The sequence below is a fragment of the Diplotaxodon limnothrissa genome, linkage group LG17 (genome assembly GCF_057381915.1).
Source record: "Diplotaxodon limnothrissa isolate DT_005_m linkage group LG17, D_limnothrissa_male_GT1.1, whole genome shotgun sequence".
Classification (NCBI taxonomy): domain Eukaryota; kingdom Metazoa; phylum Chordata; class Actinopteri; order Cichliformes; family Cichlidae; genus Diplotaxodon; species Diplotaxodon limnothrissa.
Window position 1 is genome coordinate 29379183 of NC_140612.1, and position 19161 is coordinate 29398343.

The 19161-nt window shown below is 37.8% G+C and overlaps 1 protein-coding gene across 1 annotated transcript in view; it reads right to left on the reverse strand.

Moving 5' to 3' along the window:
• Positions 1-12211: 12211 nt before the first annotated feature.
• cacna2d1a (calcium channel, voltage-dependent, alpha 2/delta subunit 1a) overlaps positions 12212-19161 on the reverse strand; it is a 105583-nt gene continuing 98633 nt past the window's right edge. Inside the window, exon 38 of the mRNA XM_085376892.1 lies at positions 12212-17852. Coding sequence (XP_085233018.1) covers positions 17730-17852 — 123 coding nt within the window. The 3' untranslated portion in view covers positions 12212-17729. The remainder of the gene's footprint in view (positions 17853-19161) is intronic.

Here is a 19161-nt window from a genome sequence, read left to right on the forward strand (position 1 = left end):
AGACTTCTTCCTGTACCACTGCTTGAAGAAGTGTCTTCCAGAAACTGGCAGTAGGACTGGGAGTTGAGCTTGACTCCATCCTCAACCCGAAAAGGGCCCCACAAGCTCATCTTTGATGATACCAGCCCAAACCAGTACTCCACCTCCACCTTGCTGGCGTCGGAGTCGGACTGGAGCTCTCTGCCCTTTACCAATCCAGCCACGGGCCCATCCATCTGGCCCATCAAGACTCACTCTCATTTCATCAGTCCATAAAACCTTAGAAAAATCAGTCTTGAGATATTTCTTGGCCCAGTCTTGATGTTTCAGCTTGTGTGTCTTGTTCAGTGGTGGTCGTCTTTCAGCCTTTCTTACCTTGGCCATGTCTCTGAGTATTGCACACCTTGTGCTTTTGGGCACTCCAGTGATGTTGCAGCTCTGAAATATGGCCAAACTGGTGGCAAGTGGCATCTTGGCAGCTGCACGCTTGACTTTTCTCAGTTCATGGGCAGTTATTTTGCACCTTGGTTTTTCCACACGCTTCTTGCGACCCTGTTGACTATTTTGAATGAAACGCTTGATTGTTCGATGATCACGCTTCAGAAGCTTTGCAATGTTGAGACTGCTGCATCCCTCTGCAAGATATCTCACTATTTTTGACTTTTCTGAGCCTGTCAAGTCCTTCTTTTGACCCATTTTGCCAAAGGAAAGGACGTTGCCTAATAATTATGCACACCTGATATAGGGTGTTGATGTCATTAGACCACACCCCTTCTCATTACAGAGATGCACATCACCTAATATGCTTAATTGGTAGTAGGCTTTCGAGCCTATACAGCTTGGAGTAAGACAACATGCATGAAGAGGATGATGTGGACAAAATACTCATTTGCCTAATAATTCTGCACTCCCTGTATCTTTAATGACTTCAGAGGTTCAGAAATATGCATACATTCACTTTCTACAATGTATTTTAACCATATTAACTACTTGTTAGTGATCATGATTAAGTACGACTGGTATTTTCTCTTTGACAGGATTAAAAAAAAGATTTATTTGACTAGACTCGTTGGATTGATCGATACTCAGAACAATGGGAAAGTCCAAAGAACTCAGTGATAAGCCAAGAAGGAGAATTGTAGATTTGCATGAGTTGGGGAGGCCTTTTGGAGCCATTTCTAAACAACTAATTGCAGATTCAAAGATCATTTCAAACAACTGTAAATAAGTACAAGTTGTTTGGCTGTGTCAGCACTTTTGCTGTGGTCTAGTAGAAGGCTCACACTATCACCTTTATATGAGAGAAAATTAGTTAGGATGTTTAGGAACAACCCAGGAACCACCAAGAATCAAGCCTGCCATGAACTGGAAACTGTCACGGTCCTGTGTTGTGTGACCCAGTGTTTTGAGTTTCTTGTATTTTGACATTCATTGTTTATGCTCAAGTCATGTAGTTATTTAAAGCTCTTTCTCTTCTGTCTAGTTTGCCATGTTAGTTGCTTTTTGATTTAGTTCCCCTTGTGTTTTCACCCTGTGTTCCTCTCTTAGTTATGTTCATATCTCCAGTTCCTTTCCCCCTCTGTATGTTTCTACAATGTTCACGCTCCTCGTCAGTCCACCATTTTAAATCCACATCTTAAGCTACGTTCACACTGCAGGTCTTAATGCTTAATTCCGATTTTTTTGATCGAATCCGATTTTTTTTTTGTCTGGTTGTTCACACTACAAATAAAATGTGACACCAAACCCGCTCTAGAGTGAACGGTTCATGGCCTTCAAAGCAACCCGCATGTGCAAAAGACGACATCACACACAACGCTCTCTGTTTATGGAAGTAAAAATGACGGCCACAGAGCTAGTAGGTGTTGTTGCAGCAGTCTATCAATTTCTGCATAGTCGTAATCGACAGAATTTTGACAAATTAATTAGAGAAAGAAGGACACTGAGAAAAAAGAGAGCCCGTGCTTTAACAATGGCTTTGTTTGGAGCAGTGGCTGCTACCTCTGTGCAGAGGTTTGTCTTCTCCGGCGCTGATAATTGGCGTCCGTCTTGTGTCAATGATGTAAAAGACGGATTTAATGCGACATGACCATTCAAACAGCAGTCGCTTTCTAAAACATCAGATATTTATTGGATTCAGTACCACATACGAAAGTGACCTAGGTCAGATTTGAAAATATTGGATTTGTGCTTTTCAAACTGTCATACCATGATCGGATATGGGTCGCATAGGGTCAAAAAAGTTGGATTTGATGCGCTTTCTCCTGCAGTGTGAATGTAGCCACAGTCAGAGTCAGGTGTCTCCATGTTCACTGTATTTAGTTTCACTTTCCCTGTGTATTTAAGTTCTCTGTCTTTCTCTGTTTGGTGTCAGTCTGTCTATCCAGAAAACTGCTTTGACACTTACCTCACTGTCCACAGTAAAGTGAGATTTACATCACCATCCAACCTAAAAAGTAGCCATTGTTTTAAAATGGATTCCTTTAAGGTTGACTGAAATTAAAGTTACACATGGACAAGCCAAATGGTTGCTGGAGACCTGACAGAGATCAAGCTATTTGGCCACAATGACAAGAGGTATGTTTGGAGGAGTAAAGGTCAAACCCAAGAACACTATCCGGTCGTTAAGTGATGACGTGACGGATCCTACTTCCGGGCCTAAAGTAGTCTGCGTTTAATATGGCTTTTGTGTTGTTAACGTGTTTAATGTTATGTATTTTCTTCTATTTAATCTCAAAAAGCTCCTAAAACAGTCAGTGATCACTGTTGACCTCCCTCGGCTTTTATTACTGCTAATCATTTATTTAAGCTCAGTTTTTAAAACCTTAGGATGTAACTACAGCCCAGCCCATGCAGCAGTATATGAATGACTAACCTCGTATTGTGGATGGATTATCTCAGTTGTTCTCCTGGCTGAAGTTTGGTCCTTTTACAGCATCCAGCCATGCGATTGCATTTGTTCCTGACCACCGAGAAAACTCACGTTAACTTTTATCGAGTGGGAAAAAAGTTAGCTTGTTTATATTATGCTAACATACCTGTGTCGCTAGCGGTCACGTAGCACATCATTATATACCAGCTAGCCAAACTTCAGTAACCCTACAAACGTCACTGCTGTTTAGTTTTCTGTCTTCATTTATGTTGGAAGTGATAACAGAGCTGTACGTTTTAATTTGTTTCCAAAACCCCGCAGTCAGGACATGCTATATTGTATTTAGATAGAAGCTAGCGAGCTAACTTCCTGCTAACTTCTAACTCCGTTAAATGTCATAAATTCCGTTTTCATGGATGCCTGGATGTTAAACTCAATTGTTACACCTGGTAGAGCAGAACGCTGATCATTTTATTAAAGACGAAAGACTTTAGACAGTTTTTCAACTCTCAGTAGTGCCATAGTGATCGTTTGATATATGGACCTGCAGCGGAGTTTAGGCCCAGACACGGCTAGTGACGTCAGACTTAACAACCGGATAGCAGCCATTAGGCACGGTGGTAGTAACATTATGCTCTGGAGCTGTTCTGCTGCTAATGATACTGGAATAATGAAGAAGGACGACTACCTCCAGATTCTTCAACTTTACCTCAAATAAACAGCTAAATGCTTGAAACAGGAATTATATCAAAAGCACAAAACCTGGTTTTGGAATGGATAAAGCAGGCTAACGTCAAGTTTTTTGCTCTCCCAATGCCCCTATTGAAATTTTTGGACTATGTTTAAAAGCTACACCAGGAAACCAAACAATTATGCATAGAAGAATTATGCCAGAAGCTTGCTGAGGGATAGCAAAAACACCTGGTTGAGGTGTTACACACATATACGCTTGTACAATCATTCCATCTTAGAAAACACTTCAAAGAAATGATTAAAACTGTGATATTCATGCCCATTATAAATGTATGTAACCATCTGACAGCTGTATATTTTATTTTATTTTATTTTATTTGTCTTTGTGAATGATAGTAACAATTTATAAAACTTTCTATCCTAATGATTTTGACCAGAACAGGCTAACCCACACAGGTTTCTATCTGCAAAATCTGTAATACATAAAGAAATATTTTTTACGACTCTCGATGGCCGGGAATGTGCAATGTATTTTCCGTCTTCAAGAGCAGCTGAACATTTATTTGTCTTATCCCTGGCACCATCATTTAAAGGCAACGTTTTGACAGCTTGTTTCTTTTTCACCTCCAAGCTGTGCGCAAATCTTTGTAAGTGCTCTTCTGTTTTCTCTCCTCTCCTGCTCTTTTCTCCCCTGAGATAAACACCACTCATATTTCCAGTCAAAGACAGCTGATACAAAACTGTGGGTGTTGCTGGTGATTCAAAAACCACATCAGACCTCTGGTATTGGTCACTGTATAGCCCGCTGAGGAAGAGCATCCCACATCTGTACTCGTTATGTTTCTGGTTTCCTGATACAGCTGGGGCCTCTGCTTTAGCCTCACTTTCTCTGTGGCCAAAAAAACACATGAAAGGAACATGAAAAGCCAATGTTACCAGACAGCATTTACAACAAAGTGAGTACTTTAATAACCAGCAGATGAGTCACAAAGTAACAGAACTCCCAACGTGGATCCGAGGCAGTGCAGAGACAACGAAGCAGGTGGAGGATATTTGGAATTTAAGCTGTTTTGGATATGCCGGGGTAAGGCTAGAACATTGCCAAGCCAATTATGTAAACCTCTGTTTTTATTTAGGAACCTCATTTGGTTCAAGCTTTGAATGACTATGTATCTGGTTTGTATGATTGCTGAAAGTAATGTTAAGCCTATAACTGTGGCTTCTGATATCTGTAATGACTGTAATTTAAATTTTAATTGTTTTATTTTTTGAATGGGAGTCTATAGGATTTATGTGTACTGCCAAAAGTATATATTCTTTTCTCCACCAGGATAAGATTTGGTTGGTTGATTTAACTAGAAACCCCTCAGTTAATGCTTAATGCTAAAGAGAGGGTGATTATTATTATTATTTTATTGATTTTTATTTTATTTATTCTGACTCGGGATGTACTTTTCGATTTTTGGCTATGTGCAGAGATTAAAATCATATAAGGTCGTATAACAATGCCTTGTAAGGTAAATAAAGTAGTGTCATTTAATGTAAATGGTTTGGGGAGTCATATTAAAAGAAGTAAAATTATGTCAAAAATAAAAAGAGAAGGAATAGAAGTTGCCTTTCTACAGGAATCTCACCTACCGAAGTTTGAGCATGAAAAACTAAAGAAATGGAAATTGAACCAGTATTCTTCTTCCTGTCCTCAGAGTTCAAAAAGGGGTGTGGTAATTTTAATTTCGAGTAGGTTAAATTTTGAATGCATTCAAGAAATCGGTGATAAGGAGGGGAGGTTTGTGTTAGTTAAGGGGTATCTGGAGGGTACACTGACTACTCTTATAAATGCTCCCCCAGGATCAGAGTTAAAAAATTTTAAACAGGTTTTTGAAATGATTGTTGTAGAGGCACAAGGTACTCTAATTTTGGGAGGAGATTGGAATGTTCGACTCAATCCGTCTATGGACTCATCAAACCCACACGCCCCGGGATTAAATAAAATAACCAAAAATATTAAATTAATTTTAAAGTATTTAGGGCTTATAGATGTATGGAGAGAATTAAACCTCATCAAGAAGGACTATACCTTTTTTTCTCACCCACATTCATTTTATTCTAGATTGGATTATTTCTTTATGTGTCAAAAAGACTTTAACAGTGTGGTCAATTGCAGGATAGGAGTGATGGATTTATCGGATCATGCCCCACTGTATCTGTAAGTAGTGCTTGGACACGAAAGAAGAGTTACATCTTGGAGATTAAATACAAGTACTCTATGTCCGTTGAAAGAGCAAATTAGCCAAGATATAATAGATTATGTAGCGGAAAATGACAATGAAGAAGTCTCTCCGAGTATTTTATGGGATGCCCTAAAAGCGGTTATACGAGGAAAACTTATAGGCTACAGTACTAACTTTAAAAAGAAGAGAAATGAGCATTTAAGAAAACTCCAGGCGCAACTACAATATCTTGAAGATGCCCATAAAATAAGCACAAATATAAATTTGAAATTAGAAATACAAAAGAAGAAAAATGAAATTGATGAAATTTTTTCAAGTGAAATACAAAAAAATATGGCTTTTTTTTTTACAACAAAGATACTATGAGGTAGGAGGCAAATCTGCAAAATTACTGGCCTATAAATTAAAAAAACAACAATCAGAAAATATAATACATGAAATAAAGGATCCTCAAACAAATAACATTGTGTATAAATTGGAAGACATTCCGTTAGCTTTTCTAAAATTTTACAAAGAACTATACACACAATCTGGATGTTAAAGGTATGATATCTTTCTTGGACTCACTTTGCTTACCAAAGCTGAATGAAAACCAGAATATAATCTTAATCAAGGACATATCTGAAATTGAAATTAAAAAAGCTATTTCAAAATTAAAACCTAATAAATTCCCAGGCCCGGATGGATTCCCATCAGACTGGTATAAAGAAATGAAAGAGGTACTGATTCCTTTGATGAGAACATCATTCAATTATATTTTAAAGATGGGAGTAATTCCCCCATCTTGGAATGAGGCTTCTATTTCCTTAATAGCTAAAGAAGGAAAGGACAGGCTTGATTGTGAAAATTACCGCCCTATTAGTGTTCTTAACCAGGACTATAAGATATTCACATACATCCTTGCCAAAAGAATTGAAAATATTTTTGTTCAGATAATTAGCTTGGATCAGACTGGTTTTATTAAGCAGAGACAAACGCAAGATAATGTTCGCCGAACATTACATGTTATTGATTATGTTGGAAAAAATAAAATTCAGATGGTCCTTATGAGCTTAGATGCTGAAAAGGCCTTCGATCGGGTTAATTGGGAATTTCTATATAAAGTCATGGGCAAGTTTGGATTTCATCAATCGTTTATCAGGATTATTCAAGCACTATATAAATCACCAAGGGCAAGAATTAAAGTTAACGGGGTGCTTTCTAATGTTTTTAATTTACAGAGAGGGACACGTCAGGGTTGCCCTTTAAGTCCCTCACTCTTTGCTCTTTTCATAGAGGCCCTGAGTCAAAGTGTTATACAAAGCAATAATATTACTGGAGTCAAGATCATGGGTCGAGAGCATAAGATTTCCTTGTTTGCTGATGATATTTTGATTTACTTGACAAATCCAAACATTACTTTCCCCAAGCTGTTATCACTTCTGGAGACCTTTAGCTCACTATCAGGTTATAAACTAAATATATCGAAGACTCACATATTAACTTTTAATTATAAGCCAAATCAGGAAATTAAGTCTAAAGTCAATTTGAACTGGGAGTCGGAGCAGATGAAGTATCTTGGAGTAAATATTACTAAAGATCTCTCTAAGATATATAATGCAAATTTTAATCCTTTGTGTTATAAAATAAATGAGGATACTAAAAGATGGAACTTATTAGCATTTTAAAATTTTGAATCACGTATTGATACAGATAAAATGAATATCTTGTCCAGGATGCTTTATTTGTTCCAAACACTCCCAGTTGAAATAACTGATAAACAATTTCAGGAATGGGACAAAATAATCTCTAGGTTCATATGGCAGGGGAAAAAACCACGGATTAAGTACCAAACTATCCAGTTGGCTAAAGACAAAGGGGGGTTGGGGTTCCCATGTTTGAAAGATTATTATATTTCAGCTCAATTGAGGATATTAGTGTGTTGGTGTAATGTAGACTACCAAGCGAGATGGAAAGAAATAGAAACAGAAACAGTGGCCTTAAGAGGTTTTCCAATTCAGGCAAGCTTAGGGGATGTGACACTCATTAAAAAACAAATTAATCAAGGAAACCAATGGACTAACTTGCCTTTAAAACTTTGGTTACAATTTCTTAATAAGAATGATTGGAATGAAGAGGCCAGGATTTTAAGATGGTGCGCTTTTGATTTTGATTTTTTACCCAATAAGTTAGATGTAAGATATAAAAAATGGGCAGGACAAGGCTTAATGGCATATTATATGTTTTACGATAAGGGAATTCTTATGGACTTCCAATCAGTAAAAGATCAATACCAGTTAAGCAAAATGGATTTTTTTAGGTTTCTTCAAATTAGGCATCACCTACATAACTTTATACCTAAGAGAACAGATCTTTTCTCTCTACCTGTTTTGAATATATTTGTCAAGGCTTACCAGGCAGATCCCGGCCTCAAGGTGATTTCTAGACTGTATAAGGGTATACAAGAGGTTAAGAAGCGGAATACTACCTACATTAAAAAAAAAAATGGGAAAGGGAAACAAATACAGCAATTTCAAATGACATTTGGTATCAGCAGTGTGCTTTTCAGTGGAGAATTTCTAGTTCTAATATATGGAGATGTTTTGGTAGGAAGAGTCTCTGTGGGTTTTTTAATACTCCTGCACAAAGTAAACATTATTCTAATCACTAGCTGCTGGAGAAACTGTGGGGCCCAAGGAATAAAACACTTCCACTTGTTTTGGTCCTGCCCATTGATCAACACTTTTTGGGTATCGATTCATTCTGAGTTACAGACCATTTTTAGTATGCAACTTCCCTTTAATTGGGATGAACTTTTGTTTGGATATTTATACTCAATGAATGTAGATAAAACGTCCAAGCTGTTGTATGGTATTCTGAGTCTGGCTGCCCGTAAGACTATTACCAAGAAATGGCTTAGTGCAAAAATTCCATCACTAAATGACTGGTATGAGATTGTTTATGGGATGTTTAAAATGGAAAGAATTACCTTCATTAATAGACTCCAATATGACATATTTAGTGATATTTGGGTTAAATGGAAACATTACATTTTGTCAAGGAGACCCGATTTTGTTTGAATCTCTGTAATTATGTATGCCACATTTCTGAATTGTTATGTGTATATATGTATATGTCAGTATGTATGAGGGTATAGGCGAATAAATATGTATGTAGGTATGTGTATGTATGTCTAAGTATATGGATGTGTATGTGTATGTGTGTGTGTGTGTATATACACACTAGATGGTACACCCGTTTGTTTATTTTTGATTATCTGTTTATTTTGGTTTATTTGTGTTCTTATAGGTTGTTTGTTAAAAAAAAAAAAAAAAGATTTTTATTTATTCTGATAATTTCTTTGCTCATTTGGCTGCTTTAGATCTTCAACCAACCTGGTACATGTCAGCCACGTCCTCCAGGTCTTCAAGAGGGATATTGAGATGTTTGCACGTGTGCTGAAAGATATGATCCCTCCGGGAGGCCTCAGGTCCACCCCAAGGCCTTAAAACACTTCACCTAGGAGGCACCCAGGAAGCATCATAGACAGAAGCCCAAACCACCTCAGCGGTCTACTTTCAACATGGGGGAGCAACTCTAGTCTCTAATCTCAAATCATCAATCACCAATCTCGATCCTAATTCAAAGTCTGAGCCCCAACACCCTTCAGAAGAAAGCTCATTTACACTGCTTATATTTGTGACCTTATCGGGTTCGATTCTCAAGTTATTCAGCAGCGTTCACATTTACTGCAAACGGTGAACCAATCCACCTGTCAATCTTCTGCTCCACTCTCCTCCGCCACAAAAACGCAAGAAACTTGAACCCATCCACTTGCAGCAGCGGCTCCTCCGCAAATAACATTTAAATGTCATCCGTCTGAGATTTCAAGGTGCTAATTTTCATCTCCTGTTTCATCCTCAGCTGCAAACTGCCTTGGCATGAGCTGAAAGTCAATGCTCAGCGAAGCAAGAAGAACCACATATTTGCAAGAAACCACTGAACCAGAAAGCTTCCACCCTTTTGCTACACCAAGGACTTCTGTTCATTAAAGTTATATGGTAAATGGTAAATGGCCTGTATTTGTATAGCGCTTTTCTAGTCCCTAAGGACCCCAAAGCGCTTTACACAACCTGTCATCCACCCATTCACACACACATTCACACACATTTATAAACAGAATTAGTGACACAGGTGACAAATGCCTGAGAGTAGAAACAGGACTCCTTATTTTCATGCATTCAGGCCACAGGGGCACGTAAGTGCATGAATAAATAGTTAAAACTGAAAAATTAAAACTATTCATAGTTGTTTCAACTTTTATGATGTTCTCCAGTGTGCTTACAGCTTCATCAGCTTCTAGAAATCACACCCGAAGTCAATTGTGCAAAACATTTTTGATTCCATAGAAATGATGAGAAATGACCATTTATGGCGTAATATCGTCTGTATTCCAGATTTCAAGTCACCTCCCTACCTACTGTAATTCTTACGCAACACATTCTCGCGAAGGACAGTCATAGAGAGAACTTGTGCAGTCATCTGGAAAACGCAGCTCGACTTGGCGTGAACCACAGACCACCATTTTGTGCTGGACCATAGATCATGTAAAGTTGGCTGCTGTTAGGCCACACCTGGATTTCAAAGCAAACATTACACACGAAATCTAACAAATTTCAGCTAAAACATTTAGAAAAAATCTGTTACCAACACAAACGGGACCTTCGGAAGCTTAAAGGGAAAGGATTTTTCTAGAATCCATATAGTAATGACTGTGATGAGAAATCAGAACTGTTAATTAAAACCAGATCATGTCAGTATTTACAATGATTTGTTATTTAATAAAAGCCATCTTTTTGTCCGTATATTTAAACCGTGAGCCATGAGAACTACTTAAACACCATGAAAGAAAGCCATACTTTTACTCTAATCTCGTTCATCGTAATCTAATATCTTTAAAAAGAAAAAGAAAGCACAAGAACGTAGGCAGTTGCATGCAGTTGACTGCTGACCCTCAGGGTATAGCCTTTATGAATAAAAAATGCGGCGGTTAAAAAAAAAACCCACAAATTCTGTAGGAAAGAACAAGATATGCTAAACATATCAATTTCAGCTTCTCCCAAATGAGATCCTCTGGTGCCTTGTAAGTATCACAAGATATTTATGGCAGCAGTTGTGATTGGGTTTTGAGCTCTTGCCAAACAAATGCCTTTATGAGGTGTTTGAAATTTAAATGAAAGGGTAGGAAGTTCATTTGGGACTGGGGTGGTTACAGATGTCTCTCTTGAGCCCCCGAGTCAAAGTAACAACCTTTAAAATGACACAAAGGAGCTAAAAAGCAGGAGACGTGGAAATAAAACAAAACCTCAACAATTTCTTGGTGGTCTTATTCTTGTTCTTTGTTGCCAGATGAAGCTCAAAATGCAGTTTCTTCCAACCCCAACCCACAGAGCTGTTCTTCCTTCCCAATAAGTGTGTGCCTGTTGGATTGTTTGAAACATCTGTGCACAAAGCAAACAAACAACAACAAAAAGACTTTCTCAGTGGTGGACAGCGTATTTGTCCATGGGCACAAAGCGTCATCCATGTGGAGAATGTATTCTTTGGTAATATAAAACTGGCAGTGCTTTAAAGAGTACTTCCATGAAACTATATCTTCTTCATCTGGTGCGGTGAGGAATGCGAGGGTAAGCATTAGATGAGAAGAGGGACAGTAGGGGTTTGAAGAGTGGACATGCATGTAAATGAAGGAGAAAAAGCACTTAAAAGGTACACTTTGGTGCACAAATACGATTCCGTCTCTATAATCTTTGGAAAGCCCATTTTAGGAAAATAAATATCTTGTAATGAGAGGACTGTTAATACTTACAAATTTAATTACCGACATAATAAACTCTTCATATTTACATTAGAAGCCTTTTACTTTTGGGACTTCAGCCCAGATATCAATCAGTGACAGAGGGACGCAAGCCCGGGGACTTAGGATAACAATCAAAAGCACAACAGGAGTGACCTCTTAGTGTAAACCAACAGGGTCATCTTGTTGCCAGACGCGAAATCCAGAACCCTTGGCAGGAAATCCACCGTGTGCTGTTGACATCGCAAGTCATCCGTGACAGACAAGGAATAATACTTTCGGAGAGGAAGAGTTTGGAGGGGGAAAACAATGGAGTCCAACATAGACACTGTGCTGTCACTGGAAAATACAGCTTTCAGGCATGATACTAAATCTTTTGTACATTAAGGAAAGGGAAAGCACTAAAAACAGAGATGAAAAATATGCATCAGTTATAAAATATAAACTTATGAGCTAGCAATTTCTCTGTCTTAATATGATAATAAATTCTATTTTAAATTTGTACGCCTCTTATTTGCTGCAGAGACGTACAAATTATACTTGTCTAAAATGTCACTTTTGATTGACACCATAATCAAGAATTTAATCATATTAGTCTCTTTATAGTCATTCACCAGCCGTGCTACCAACAATATAGGGCATTATAAAGAAGAAAGTCATTGTAATTGGTCTCATTAAAAATGCCCCAAAGCATCCCTTTATTCTTTATGTTTCAGCAGCACACCGTGCAGGAGTACGGTTAGTTTTAACGTCCATAATAAAGCGTAAAATGAGCCTGTAGTTTGCCTTTGGGGGGCAGTGAGGAATAGTAGCTCTGAAACTGTGTGCACAGCTGGTTTCAGGTTTTAAGTGTAAATCGGACCATCTTAATGAGAAACTCACTTACCATTTGATCAGCGTGCAACAGGGAAATCAGGAATCGCTAAATTTATGACCATTATGGGCCTTTGTTAATGGATGTGTAGCAGAGTCAAATTCAGTGTTCAGCGAGGAGAGATGTGGATGGACCTAAGAATCTTTCGTTTCTTTTCTTGGACAATGTTGATTTTGGCTGGATGCAAGTTTCTGATGTTGGCTAGACACTGGGAGAGCAGACTCGGGGTGCTTCCTTCACATTCTCACACACATTTGGATGGGAAATGTGTGTTGGCAAAGTGACAGAAGTTACTAACAGAAATCTGATCCACTGTGGAAAAAAAAACAGTCATTCTATAAGAAAAGGTCATCAGCCAGAAGTCTTAACGCAATGGAATATCTAGTAATGATAAAGTTTTATTCTGTATATACCTTATTTGCACATGAACAAAAACTTTTTTCTTTCCCAGGATTATAAACATTGTTCTTTTTTTCTATTGTACATTTTTTGTTTTAACATGACTCACTCTGGAAAATCAAGTGTAACATACTAAACCACAATCAAGGGAGACTGACAGAGAGGCCCACTTAGACCCATCTGAAGCTGAGACTGTCGAAGTACTTGGTGGCCTGCCGTAAAAAACAAAGGCAGAGAAAGACTGACCGACAGGCCCATCAATCATCTGCCAGACTGGCAGGAAGGTAATAGACACGCATACACACAAAAGGTTCCAGAAATAAAAAGGCCAACCCACACGATCCACACCAAGAGCACCAACAGAATCAAAAACACTTCATATCACATCTAGAGTACATTATTCCTGAGGTGACAGCATCTGATTTTAGCACTTAAGAGTAGAATGAAACATCTGGATGGCTGTGGAGGTTATGTTCTTTCTCCATTGTTTTCCATGCATCTCTAAAGGGATTCTGTTTAAGCGTTTCATCAGATCAAATTACTTCTTTGAGCAAAGCGACTGAATCACCATGCCAGCATTTTTAGCTAAATAACTACATTTCATGTATACTTCAGAACATTTAATACTAGAGTTACTACACTACCAACTGTTTTGCAGTTTTGTTAACACTTGCATGGACATTGGTTTACATTCATTAAAGATCATTACATTAAGTAAGTATCAAGTTTCTTCTATTTTATATTCATACAAACGCATGGAAACTAACTGCTGTCTGTAATGTAGGGGTAAGACAAGACAAATAACTACAGCAATACTAGCTGCTTTAAGATAATATATTGTAGAGCGATATCTTAAGCTAACTGCTAACACTAATATGCAGCATGCTCACAGTCACCATTGTATCATGCTAATGTTGGCAGGTATTGTGTTTACCATGTTCCTTTGTGATTTCCTGTGTTATAACTGTAACATTTCCAAATTACTAATAAAAACAAAGTATAGCCATATACGGTATATAAATGACTGATTAGCCAACACTATATGACCCATTGGTTTATAAGGTCCTGCTTCAAATCAGTGACAGAGGGACACATCATGTCCATCAGAAATAAATAAATAAAAATAGTTTTTTTTAAGCCAAATATTACCATATTTGGACAAGGACGTAAATGGCTAACCATAGGTGCATGCACGGACAGTGCAGAAGTATCATGCATACATGCAATAAATATACAAATACAATAGAGTGAATTTCACTCACTGACTGGAGCACAGACAGCTGCTAGCACAATTAACTGCATTATTTGTCAGGCAGTTGCAATAAAAATGCCTCTATAGGGCCCAACACTGCAAAGATGTTTGATGGTCCCAGGCTGACTCCAGTAAAGATGAGGTGAGGCCTTAGTGGATAGTTTGTCAGTGACAAATTATCACATAAAGCGCCATGCCTCCAAATAACAAACTGAGACAGGGTTTGAAAGGGTTTGCCAAAAGAAAAGTCAAAAGGCATTTTAGGGGACAAGCACACCAATGTCCATGTCTACCCATCCAGTGGCTAAAGCCCATTAATGAATGGTGCAAAAGGAAGTGAACTCAGTAAAGACTATGCCCATGATGCTTCAGAGTCCAGTTCAATCTAATCACTGTGGATATTTATTGGTAAAATATTTACGTGAGCTCTTAAAGTCAAAAGACCAACAAAGCCGGAAGGCTTAATCCTCTGAGTGCCATCAGTTTGCGTTCACCTGATAGTTGAAATACCAAACATTGCAACATGGTTTGGAAAACTACTGGCAATTGGATAAAGTACTCATGAATTGTAGTAAATGAGCTAAATTACTGGCATGCTCCTTAAATAATTGTAAACAACATGGTCTGAATCGATCAGAAAGACTGAATAGTGATTTCAAACATCATGTTTACCTATCTGGTTCTCTTTTGTTCCTCAGCAGAGCCAAATGCTGTCCCCTCAAGAGACGGCAGTATTAGCTGGTCATACCTTAACATATCACGAACTAATGCCGGACACTCAGTATATTATGCTTTCTATCATTACATAGTAAAGCAGGAATATCATGCAGCACACTGAAACAATTTGAAATGTATCTTGCCTTGGTAACATTGCATAAATGTTATAGTAATAGGCTTCTCCACAAGAGAATACAAGACCTACTGGATATGGCACTTGATATTCGTAAGGGTTAATAAATGCAGAGCATAAATGCCATTGTTATTTTCACCACATTTTTTTTGGAAGATTATAGTTAAAGATAGAGGAAAACATTGGAAATAAAAAGTTCCTTTGCGAAACTTCCTGACAATGATGGTTTTGGTGGTGGTGCCGGTGGAGCTTTGCCACAAAAGAAGCCAGAAGAGCTAGTATGTCTTGACGGGACTTGCAGAAATGCGTCACACAAAAAACTGACATAAGTCATTGTGATGTAATTGTTTAGCCAACAAAAGGATTCTGAAGAGGGTGAATGTTAGTGGTAATGTGATACGTGTAGATTAAATTGTGTGGTTTTCAACTTCCCCACAGAATTAAGTAGTTCTCTGGAAACATCCGCCAGTGTTTATGTAGTATACACAAAAAGACGCACTCCTCGGTCTCGCTTCCTAGCGTCCACAATTTCCTACACTGTTAACATTTCGAGTGCCATAAACAAATAATTGTTGATTTGTTTTAATGTTCAAATCTAACATTTGGTGTGAATGCTCAGCATGAAAGCATTTTTCACATTTAACCACAGAGTACACATCCCGAACTATCTCATGTTACTAAACAAGGAACAAAAAGAAAAAAAAAGTCTCAACCCTGGGATATGACCAACTTCTAAATGAAAGGCGTCACACACGTCCTATTTTATTTAAAATGATGTGATTGGTTCCTGTTAAAGTCATAAATATTAATCATCGACAAAACAAACGGTCAAGTCAGCTTGTTTATGTAAAAATGGCAGTTTTATCTTAAAGATTTAAAACTTGTTTCAAACAATCACATCCAAGTTTGAAGTCTGTGTATAAGTAGGCAAATGAGCTGTATAATTGCAGCAAGTGGTTTTCCACATACTGCATATTCAAAATATTTTCCTCCCAAAATTCATGAAGTGTTTTTCATTCGTTGACATTGATATTTGGCTTTGATAGGAATCCAGTTTGGCCCTGTGAAATTTGTTATTGTTTTTACAGCAGATATATTTGCTTTAAAGCAGTGGTTCGACTGATTAGCGCTTTTTTCCCTTCATAAAGAAATGTACTTTACTGTTCTCTCTTTGGCAATTACAATCACAAAAATTTAATAAAACCATGTACAGTAGTATCAGCACATCACATGGATTATGTAGGTATTTTTAATATATGTAATAAATATGAGAAGAAGGCACACAAAATGAAAAAGGATGAACTTTTTTTGTTGAGAAACTGATATATCAGCCAGAGTGATAGTATGAAGCTCTTGTATAGTAGCTGATATCACAGTATAATAAATATGACAGAGGCAACTTCACCACTACACAGATATAAAGGCTGTTCAGCTCTTCAGCAAGGAGATCAAACCGTGAAGAGAAACAGCAGCTGCACTTTGAATTGCAGTGCCGACAGTAGTCATTTAATTTAAAAAGTGACAGCAGTGAATACAAATATACCCCTTTTCCCTTCATTTTGACCAAATTTTGACATAAATGTTGAATACAAATTTCCTGTAACTCTTTTTTTAAAAAATTGTGGCTATAATAAAAAAAAAAGCAGAATGATATCCTGACTTTTCGGTCAAATAACCTTTAAATAATTAAATACTATTATTACCATTTCCCATTCAGCAGCCACAGTCTAAAAAGGGGTTTGTATGAGTCACAGAGTCCACATGGCACTAGAGATTTTGTCCACTGAGTAGGTACAGGACACCAGCCAAGCTTGTCCTGACTGGTTTATGCGTGCTATGGCAGCAAAGTTTTTACCGGGGCAATCCAAAACCAAGGCAGAAAATCCATATGATCAGCTACAATGTCAAAATCTGTACACTCAAAAACAAGCACTCTGTGGCAGTAGGAGGTTCCGCTTTTGTGCAAAAACATAACAATGAACATGACTTTCACACTGCAAAAAACAGCATCTACATTAAAGAACAGCATAGTGAAGTGAAGACAATGTCCTCAGAGACACTGTGTAAATGCTCTGGGTAATGTTACCTAAAAATCAGACTGAGACAATATTATTACGAGCAACCCAGATGAGGCAAACGAAGGGCAAGAGCTCGTGATGATGTGATGATTTGGCATCTCTTGCTCTGATCTTGGCCAATTCCTTAACCAAAAAAACAATAAATACCTAATAACTAACCACTGCAAATCGATTCAAAATATACTCTTGCAAAGGGCTGCGCTGTTTCTGGCAGTGGTGAATATAACTGCCCAGCATATTCAATAAACAGCAAGTCCACCCATTGTGATTCAAATCCCTCTGATACTATAAGGCAGTTGAGTCTCTTTGTAAGAAACCAAGTCAGACAAAAACTCGCCAATCAAAACGAATCTTTGGATTCCTCTAATCTCAGCTGGCGGGCACCACTTAAGGATGACGGACAGATAGGTTGAGGTCTTTCCTAGCTTTCATATCATTATATTCTGATATGCATTTCTTTCGTCACTTGTGCCCTGGTGAAATCCTTAAGAGAAACCGCTGATAATACAAAAGAAACTGGCAGAACCCGGGGCTCACGTTTTTTTTGTCTGTTTAAAGCGCTTTTCATCGGGCGCTCATCATTTTGGTGGCAGCGCTGCATGCTGGTTGCCATGTTGGAGATACGAAGGGGTGGAGATACAGGGTTGGATTATGTTATTCGGAGGTCATGATGGGATGGCATGGTGTCTGGTGTCAGTCACAACCCAGACCAGTAGCAGTTGAAGGGACAGCACTAGCCACAGCGACGGAGTCAGGCCGGACACTCCGCCACAGTCAGCGTTATCTTCCTAGTGGCAAGCAGGGAAAAAAGAAACTAAAGTTAGTATTTGTTACAGAGAATACATTTATCTCTATACGTACGTACGTATATATATATATATATATATATATATATAAAAGCAGTCCACCAACAACTTTTCCATTGCTTTTGCTCTTTTTGTAACAGAAAAAAAGTCACTAAAACATTTACATATATTACAAGTACATACTCTTATAATACTTTATTTTTCTGAGTGCACTGAATCTGATATATATACACCAATAGGAATTCTGTAACTTAAGCTTAAAAGGAGAAATGATGTTTATAGACAGTTATATGCTGAGTCAACCAGATGAAGAAAAATAAACACTGTATTTCTCTTAAAAATATTATTTCACTACCCTGCTGCTTGTGCCTTTAGTTATATAAAACTCTAAGATAGGTTTATCAGAATGTCTTTTTACATATTTATGGCTTCCCTTGAAAAGGACCTAAAGACTGCCTTGAGTGCAGTTGCTTTGAAAAATCACTGCTGTGTGACCAGTACAGTAGTAGTAACTGAGCTTTACTTCCTAATGTTGTGTTTGGGAATAAAGAAAAGAAATACATAAGCTAAACAAACAGCTGAGCATATCTACATCTGTTTTTCTATTTTTCTTAGCATTTTTTTTTTACAACACTGGCGTGTTCATTTTAAAAATGAATGTGAGCTTCATTATCTAACAGGTTGAATCTGATGATGTCACTTCTTTTTTCAGTACTATGAAAAGGTTTTGAGCCAGCCCTATTTTAATTTATCTTTTGCTGAGAGCAGCTAGGCTTTCCTGTAATTTTTGTAAGTGGTCTCAAGCAATAGTTAATGAGCTTTTCTGAAGGTCTTTCAAAATCTTTCTTTGGACATTGGCTGATTTTTCAAACACAGACCTATGAGTTATTCAAGCTGCAAAAAGGGACCCAACACAAGGGATGAGGCAGCATTGTGTCTACACAAAACACCACTTAGCAAAGAACCACTTTGAAATTGTATCTTTAGGCTGTTTGTTACGGCATGCTGTACCCAACAAGTTGGTTCCCAAAGAGCTACTAACTAAAAAAATATCTTAAAGTTATCTTCTTAAGAAATAGAAAAAATGTGAACATTCAATTGATCCAGGTAAGGTATGGTAAAGTACACAAGAACTGGACTGAAAAAGGTCTTAAGGAGTGCCGAATCCATTTGTTGCTCAAAGTGTCGTCAATACATTCAGAGGTCAGGAGAGGGTATAACAGTGAGTGTTGACAGACATGCGTAAAACACGGTGGAGTTGGTCTGTCATGGTTTAGAGTTGCACTTTAGC